The sequence below is a fragment of the Salvelinus alpinus genome, chromosome 13, assembly GCF_045679555.1.
Source record: "Salvelinus alpinus chromosome 13, SLU_Salpinus.1, whole genome shotgun sequence".
Classification (NCBI taxonomy): domain Eukaryota; kingdom Metazoa; phylum Chordata; class Actinopteri; order Salmoniformes; family Salmonidae; genus Salvelinus; species Salvelinus alpinus.
The window spans coordinates 1,680,614-1,690,005 of NC_092098.1; the positions used below are offsets into that span (position 1 = coordinate 1,680,614).

A 9,392-nucleotide genomic window follows, 5' to 3' on the forward strand; every position below is an offset into this window, starting at 1 on the left:
AAAAATCAAGGGGTTTATTTCATTAATTGTATTACAGGAAAACATACATACTGTGGTTTCAAGTTAAAGGGGCAGTTGAAACAATGACAAAGCGCCACTGTTTCGGTAAAAATCTGACGGATGAGGCTGCAGAAATGTAACTACTCTCAAATTCAAAGAAAGTGCTACGGATGCAAGGACTGACATTCCATGATATCAAAATGATAGTTTTAACCGTGTTTTGAGGCTATAGAGTTTGTTTACATTTACTTTGTTTACGAACATTAGTGTCAAACAAACGTATAAATGCCTCGAACCCCATCAGAGGCCGAAGTATAAGTAATATTCTTCAAGAATCAATGGGCGCACATCCTTCATTTATTTGTAAGTTTAAAAAAGTATGTATCAACTGCAAATTGTCCCTTTAAATCATTCACATACATGTGTTTTAGTTTAGTTCATTTTTTTTTCAGCATTATTACAAGTTCTTAAAAACAGTTTTAATTAAAAACTGAATAAATGTTTCTGTTAAAAGAAAAAACATCAATGTTATCAATAGCTGGAGATTTTAATGGGCTTCACTGTGCATCTGAGGCCACAGGTGAGATGGTACATGAGGATGTGTCTGAACGTCTTGTCTCTCAGGCCGTAGATCAGAGGACTCAGACACCTGGGCAGGATAATCAGGATGATAAACACAATATACTCAATCTGTGTGGCTTTGTCCATTGCTCTGGATTTCAAGGCTGACACTATAGTAGGAACCAGGGTGGAGGAGAGACTCAGGCCAAGCTGGATCAGGTGCAGTAAAACCGTGTTACGAGCCTTGGTGTTCGTATCCTTGTCTGAGGAGGCAGACTTGGCTACCATCATGATAGCGATGTAGGAGTATATGATGATAAAACCAACGGCCATGAAGACGATGCTGATGAACACGTTGTCTACCTGGTTGTGAATCTTCAGTTGGAAAAGCTCGCTGGTAGAGCAGAATCCCTGCATTAACTGGTCCAGGGGCATGGACTCTAGAACCAGCAGCATGACAAGCTTAATGATAGTGTTTAGGGAACACAGGATCCACACCACAGCAATGACCACGCCCGTAGTCCCGGGGGTGACAATGGAGGCATGCCTCAAAGGATAACAGATAGCCACGTACCTGGAAAGGATCATTTTTATTGAGTACCAAATATAGGCCCTGGTCAAAAGTAGTACACTATTTAACCTTTATTTAACCCTTGAGGTTAGAAACCAATTTTTTTCTGGGGGACTAAATAGGGAAAAGGGTATAAGCAAACATACCTCTCTAGCGACATCACAGACAGGTTGAGAGGGGAAACACCGCTGGTGAAAATGGCCACCAACACAATCACAACACATATATATCGGATCACAAACAACCCAGCGACGGCCAATATGTACAGCAGTTGGCTGGTCACCAGTAGGATGGTGTCGGCGAAGAGGAGGTTACCTACCGGAAATGAACACGTTAAACATTTGTTGGAAATACAACAATTACACAATAACAGATTGTATTTGAACACAACTTGAATTGTAATGCATTCTACCCCATCTTTGCTTTCACAAATACACGAAGAGCTAGTTTGGCGTGCATTTAGAGCTTCTAAAGACCTAAATACCAAATGTATTGGGAACGGGTTATCATGTAACAAGCCACATGCCATGGAAGATTTCAAATGGAATGTATGGCCTGATTGGGCTAGCGGTACTAGCTGAAGCATCTGCTGAAGCATCTGCACACTTCTACAAAGGCGGCATAGGTTCAGATCTGGCCTACTGCCCCTTGACGCAACCTGTATCTTTCCCCACTGTCATCCTCTCTCAATATCTGTTCAATACATCTGAAAACCCTTAAGAACATATCTTTTTTTTTAAAGAATTGCAAACTAAATGTGTTACTCTTGTATAAAACTTCCAGGTAGCCAGGTTTACCGAACAAGATGTAGCGTGAGGTCTCTCTGAACACGGGCTTGCTCTTCAGACTGTACAGCATGATAGTGTTGATATAGAGGAAGAGGAGACATGGAGACACAGACAGGAAGCCCATGAACGTCCTTATGGGCACTGCCAACCTCTGATTGGTCAACGAAACGTTGTTGGACAGGAGCTGGAATGGGGGTGTTGTATTGGACATGTTTCAGGCGCATCTGTAGAGACAAAAATACTTTCAAAAAATATTTACATTACATGTACAGTGAGGTCCAAAAGTATTTGGACAGTGCCACATTTTTTGTTGTTGTTTTGGCTTTGTACTCTAGCACTTGGTGGCGCAGCGGTCTAAGGCACTGCATCTCAGTGCTAGAGGCGTCACCACAGACCCTGGTTTGATTCCAGGCTGTCCCATAGGGCGGCGCACAATTGGCCCAGCTTCGTCCGGGTTTGGTTAGTTTAGACCGTCATTGTGAATAAGAAGTTGTTCTTAACTGACTTGCCTAGTTAAATAAAGGTAAAAATATATATACATATCAGGTGAACCTTTCAGAAATTACAGTAATTTTTGTACATTGGGACAAATTCACTTATATGTGTATTAAAGTCGTCAAAATGTAGTATTTGGTCCCATATTCCTAGCACGCAGTGACTAAATCAAGCTTGTGAATCTACTAACTTATTGGATGCATTTGCAGTTGGTTGTGTATCAGATGATCTATGCCCAATAGAAATGAATGGCAAATAATGTGTTGTGTCATTTTGGAGTCACTTTTACTGTAAATATGAATAGAATATGTTTCTGAACAATTCGACATTATGAACACGAATGCAAATACTCTCATATTAAGCTGACAGTCTGCGCTTATAGTCGTTGTATAATTTCAAAGTGCTAGAGTACAGAACCGAAACAAAAAACAACATTTTCACAGTCCAAATACTTTTGGACCTCACTGTATCTGTAATACAGTATATTGCGTATACAGGTCTGGAATGGTGGTGTTGTATTGGACATGTCTCTGTCGCATCATTCTGTAGAGACAAAAATACATCCATTATTGTAATATATCTATAATATATTTCCTTCAGCCCTGGACAGGTCTGGAATGGTGGTGTTGTATTGGACATGTCTCTGTCGTATACATTAGGACAAACATACATTCATTATACCTCTATGAGAAACATTGACAGGGTGGTCCTAGATCTCTTGGTGCTATATAGCCAAATCCTAAGGTCGTTGTCAATTTCAAACAACAGCTCTGGGACCAGACTAGCATATTGCCTGCCCCTGTACAGACCCCCATAGGATAAAATCAAACATGCAATCTGATAACAATCAAATCAAATCTCAAATTCAAACTGCTATAAATGCAATGCGTATTATGCTAATTGAATAGCAAAAACAATTGAACACAGAAAAGACAAAGACAAAAAAAATATGACAAAATCCCACAACTGTTTCCTTCTGTAGCTTTTCAGTCACAACTCAGTTCACATTGAAGGCAGAGGAATCACCCAGAAGATCTCCTGAAGTAATTTCAAAGCAGAAATACTTACTGTCAGTTCAGTTACAGTCTGAGGCTCTGTAGGGCTCTGCCCAAGGTGTGTGGGGTTCACCTCTTGTCCACCTCTTATAAGACATATATCGACAGCTCCCTCTACATCACACCATCACATGTGCCGGTCCTGTGGCCAATAGCAGAGTAGCATGAGGTGATCTAGCCCTTGAGGGCAGATGTCGGTCTAATCGACCAATGTCTTTATTAAATGTGGACTCTAAAATAGTTGCTAAACTATTGGTGAATCATCAAGAAACGGTTGCATGCTGTAGTCTGGTCCAGTGGTAGTGCTGCCAGTCCTGTAGCCAATCAGGATCCAGAGAAAAACACAAACTGGTAGCATACTGTAGTGCAGGGCAATTATTTTCCATAGGCGGCCACATTAGAATATATTTTTGTCTTCGCGGGCCAGAATCATATTACAGGATTATACATCATGTGTATGACTGTGTTGACAGATATATCTACTGGAAGTCACATTCAGATATGCTGCTTATTTTACTTTTTTAACATGCACAGAAATAAACCACATCCATGTTCTCCTTTTGGTAGGATTTTCATTATTAAACATGCAATGAACAACACGAGGGAAAAGTAAACTGTGCATTCAGCACCACAGACAAAACTCTTGGGTATGCACAAAAACACAAGAAAGAGAGAGAGCTCAACATTACATTTCAACTACTCAATCAGTGTGAGGAGTGAAGTCTCTGATGGGCATTGACTAGAGCAGTGAAGTCAGGTATAGTTTCTGACGTCGCTATGCGCAGGATTTCTGGGAAATGAGAGTCAGTAAGAGATGATCTGTGCCTTGACTTGTTATGTTTCGTCACTGAAAATGTCTGTTCACATACATAGGTTGACAAACAGTACAAACATCTTCTGAGCATGACTCCTAATCTTTGGAAAGTTTTGTTCATCGAGAGATGCATAGAACCTCGTCAGGGACATTGTTTTGAAAAGTTCTCCAATCACTGCATCAGACTGAAGATCGATAAGCTTAAGTTGCAAGTCAGTGGGAGCGTTACCCAAAAAAGAAGAGGAAACCAACAGCAGGCTGCTTGCTTTGAGATTGTCACGGCCGTCAAAAGAAGTGGACCAAAGTGTAGGACCAAAGTGCAGCGTGTCGGAGCGTACATTTTCCTTTTATTTAAAATGGCGCCAACAAAACAACAAACGAAGAAACAACCGTGAAGCTTACGGTATAGTGCCACTAACAAAAGTCAACTACCCACACTGAAAGGAGGGAAAAAGGGCTAACTAAGTATGATTCCCAATCAGAGAGAAAGATAGACAGCTGTCCCTGATTGAGAACCATACCCGGCCAAAACATAGAAATAAAGAAACATCGAAAACAAAGCATAGAATGCCCACCCGAACCAAATAGAGACATAAAAAGGCTCTCTAAGGTCAGGGCGTGACAGTACCCCCCCCCCCCCCCCCCCCCTCAAAGGTGCGGACTCCGGCCGCAAAACCTGAACCTATAGGGGAGGGTCTGGGTGGGCATTTCACCGAGGTGGCGGCTCTGGTGCGGGACGTAGACCCCGCTCCACCTCTGGCTCACCCCACTTTGGTGGCACCTCTGGTGCGGGGACCCTCGTCGCCGACCCCGGATTGGGGACCCTCGTTGCGGGCCCCGGACTGGGGACCCTCGTTGCGGGCCCCGGACTCCGAACCCTCGCTGCGGGCCCCGTACTGGGGACCCTCGTTGGAGGCTCCGGACTGGAGACCGTCGCTGGAGGCTCCGGACTGGGGACCGTCATTGGAGGCTCCGGACTGGAGACCGTCGCTGGAGACTCCGGACTGGGGACCCTCGTTGCTGGTCCCGGACTGGGAACCGTCGCTGGAGTCTCCGGACTGGAGACCGTCGCTGGAGGCTCCGGACTGGAGGCCGTCGCTGGAGGCTTCGTGCCATGACTCATCACTGGAGGCTTCGTGCCATGGATCATCACTGGAGGCTTCCTGCCATGGATCATCACTGGAGGCTTCGTGCCATGGATCATCACTGGAGGCTTCGTGCCATGGATCATCACTGGAGGCTTCTTGCCATGGATCATCACTGGAGGCTTCTTGCCATGGATCATCACTGGAGGCTTCGTGCCATGGATCATCACTGGACGCTTCTTGCCCTGGATCATCACTGGAGGCTTTGTGCCATGGATCATCACTGGAGGCTTCTTGCCATGGATCATCACTGGAGGCTTCGTGCCATGGATCATCACTGGACGCTTCTTGCCCTGGATCATCACTGGAGGCTTTGTGCCATGGATCATCACTGGAGGCTTCTTGCCATGGATCATCACTGGAGGCTTCGTGCCATGGATCATCACTGGAGGCTTCGTGCCATGGATCATCACTGGAGGCTTCGTGCCATGGATCATCACTGGAGTGAGGAGACGTATGGGCAGCCTGGTGAATGGAACTGCAACAGGGCTCACCAGGCTGGGGAGACATACAGGTTGGAGACATACTTCGCCCTGCAAATGCGGGGCGCTGGCACAGGACGCACTGGGCTGTGCAGATGGACCGGAGACACAGTGCGCAGAGCCGGCGCAGGATATCCTGGGCCGAGGAGACGCACTGGAGACCAGGCGCACTGAGCCGGTACCATCCATCCTGGCTGGATGCTCACCCTAGCCCGGCAGATGCGGGGAGCTGGGATGTAGCGCACCGGGCTGTGAACGCGCACTGGAGACACCGTGCGCTCCACCGCATAACATGGTGCCTGACCAGTACCGCGCTTCTCCCCACGGCAAGCACGAGGAGTTGGCTCAGGTCTCCAACCTGACTCAGCCAATCTCCTCGTGTGCCCACCCCCCAACATTTTTTGGGGGGGCTGCCTCTCGGGCTTCCGTGCTAGCCGTGTTCCCTCGTAACGCTAGGCCCCTTAACTCGCTGCCTCCGCCTTCCTCGATGCTTCCACCTGTTCCCACGGCAGGCGATCCTTTCCGGCCAGGATGTCCTCCCATGTCCAGTCCTCCTGAAAACGCTGCTCCCCCTTACCACGCTGCTTGGTCCTTTGGTGGTGGGTAGTTCTGTCACGGCCGTCAAAAGAAGTGGACCAAAGTGCAGCGTGGTGAGCGTACATTTTCCTTTTATTTAAAATGTCGCCAACAAAACAACAAACGAAAGAAACAACCGTGAAGCTTACAGTGCTATAGTGCCACAAACAAAGTTAACTACCCACACTGAAAGGAGGGAAAAAGGGCTACCTAAGTATGATTCCCAATCAGAGACAACGATAGACAGCTGTCCCTGATTGAGAACCATACCCGGCCAAAACATAGAAATAAAGAAACATAGAAAACAAAGCATAGAATGCCCACCCCAAATCACACCCTGACCAAACCAAATAGAGACATAAAAAGGCTCTCTAAGGTCAGGGCGTGACAGAGATGGATAGTTAAGGAGAATAAAGAATGTGTTGTGACTGAGGTCAACACTCAAGTTGTACAACTGATGTACAACTCATTAGGCACAATGGTTGTTATACAACAAATAGTTTTCTGCACCACACATTATTTATTATTATATCACTAAAATATAATTTGTATATCCCAGTATGGTACTCCCAAATGGGTACTGTAGCATCATACGAGAAACTGTCTTTCCGACTTATCAACCATGTGGAGATATATTATTTGAAATGGGGTAAATATATTGATCATATCAGTGGTTCATGAGACCTCAGTGAAAATGGTTAAATTTAAGCCATAAGCATAGCCCTCTTCATGTGTTTCATAATCTTGGTTGATGTATTTATCCTATTCTCTTTGCCAGTGTGATGTGATTAGCTAGTGATTTTAGTTGAGTCCCGTTTTCTATATTGTTTAGTTTTTTTGTCATACTTTTTATTTTATTTTTCTCACAGAAAGCCAGTTTATTGGTGTTTGTTGGATTTTATTACTTTGTATTTGTTGTATTCTGTTGTTTCTGTACACAGCATTGAAAATGCCTGTCTCTCCATATCACAAGTCTGCATCATTCAGGCCCTTAATTCTCCCCATTGTGAAACCCTGACCACCAGTTAACACAACAACCACAACAGACACTCATTATGTCCATGTTTACTCAGAATGTTAATGATGGCACAGAGAAAACAGATGTTTATTTATCATATTAAATATTAATATGACTTCATTAAGGAGGGGGACCAGGGGATTGAAGCAGCATCCCTCCATCCCTCTATGCCCCCATCCCTCCGTCTCTCTATCCCTCCATCCCTCCATCCCTCACGAAACAGACAGTCCCTTGTTCCTTTATTAACAGTTTGATTATTTTTAATACCATGATTAGACTTTTAATACTCCTTTGTGCCATCGTTAACGCTACCAGGCAGTAAATATTGACGCCATTCATGCCTGTTGTTATGGTTGTTGTGTTGCGTGTCTGGGAGTCAGGGTTTCTCTACGGAGGGGAGTTGCTTGTGTTTGATACTTTTCAAATGCCTTTGGGATTGTCATTGCTTAGATCATTTGTGTCCAGCCTCTTTACTACTAATGTTTTGGACATGCAGATGCCTAAATGTTCTCACCATAAAGGTCGAAACTTTGTTATGTGTCATAGTTAGATTTCAACATGTACATGTCTATTCATTTTCAGTAGTTAAAGAAGCGTGATTGTTTTGGATCGTTATGGATGTGTTCGTTGTATGGTTCCAAGCTGTGTGTAGGCCTACTGTATTATCATGCAACAAAGCCACAGAGGCACCAAGGTGTATAGTCTAGCTACACAAGTTTAATGAATGTTCAGAATTTCACCAATTAAAATGTTGTTACACAAACATGGAAATAGGAACGGTTGGGCATTGTTTATTCACCTTCAGCTTTCTGTGAAAAGGAAGACAGAAAGCGAAGAAGGGCTCAACATCATCCTTTTCACTCAAAACCACATGAATGTTTGAAAGGATACAACGGACCCTGTCAAAAGTCAAAAGTATTGCACTATGTAGGGAATAAGATTTGGATGCATCAGACCTATAGACTGTACTTTTCCTCCGGTGTTGCGACCCTTGGCCCCGAACTTGTTGACTTAGGTCTCAGCGATGGAAGCTCCTCTGCCTCCTCCAGCTCATCTCATGCTGCACCTTCCTAAACTTAGAAACGTCCTGTTTGGCTGCTTCCTCCTGTAAAAGAAAATACAGAGGGAGAGAAGGATAGAATATTACATTTACATTTACATTTAAGTCATTTAGCAGACGCTCTTATCCAGAGCGACTTACAAATTGGTGCATTCACCTTATGATATCCAGTGGAACAACCACTTTACAATAGTGCATCTAACTCTTTTAAGGGGGGGGGGGGGGCTAGAAGGATTACTTTATCCTATCCTAGGTATTCCTTAAAGAGGTGGGGTTTCAGGTGTCTCCGGAAGGTGGTGATTGACTCCGCTGACCTGGCGTCGTGAGGGAGTTTGTTCCACCATTGGGGTGCCAGAGCAGCGAACAGTTTTGACTGGGCTGAGCGGGAACTGTACTTCCTCAGAGGTAGGGAGGCGAGCAGGCCAGAGGTGGATGAACGCAGTGCCCTTGTTTGGGTGTAGGGCCTGATCAGAGCCTGAAGGTACGGAGGTGCCGTTCCCCTCACAGCTCCGTAGGCAAGCACCATGGTCTTGTAGCGGATGCGAGCTTCAACTGGAAGCCAGTGGAGAGAGCGGAGGAGCGGGGTGACGTGAGAGAACTTGGGAAAGTTGAACACCAGACGGGCTGCGGCGTTCTGGATGAGTTGTAGGGGTTTAATGGCACAGGCAGGGAGCCCAGCCAACAGCGAGTTGCAGTAATCCAGACGGGAGATGACAAGTGCCTGGATTAGGACCTGCGCCGCTTCCTGCGTGAGGCAGGGTCGTACTCTGCGAATGTTGTAGAGCATGAACCTACAGGAACGGGTCACCGCCTTGATGTTAGTTGAG

At 45.2% G+C, this 9,392-nt stretch overlaps 1 protein-coding gene across 1 annotated transcript; it reads right to left on the reverse strand.

Annotated features, from left to right (window-relative positions):
* Positions 1 to 531: 531 nt before the first annotated feature.
* LOC139536649 (odorant receptor 131-2-like) lies at positions 532 to 2,132 on the reverse strand. The gene is made up of 3 exons (XM_071337283.1): positions 1,930 to 2,132; positions 1,279 to 1,447; positions 532 to 1,135 (listed from the first exon to the last, which is right to left on the reverse strand). The coding sequence occupies exons 1-3, from the start codon at positions 2,129 to 2,131 to the stop codon at positions 532 to 534; spliced, it is 975 nt and encodes a 324-aa protein (XP_071193384.1). The 5' UTR covers position 2,132.
* Between the last annotated feature and the right edge of the window lie 7,260 nt (positions 2,133 to 9,392).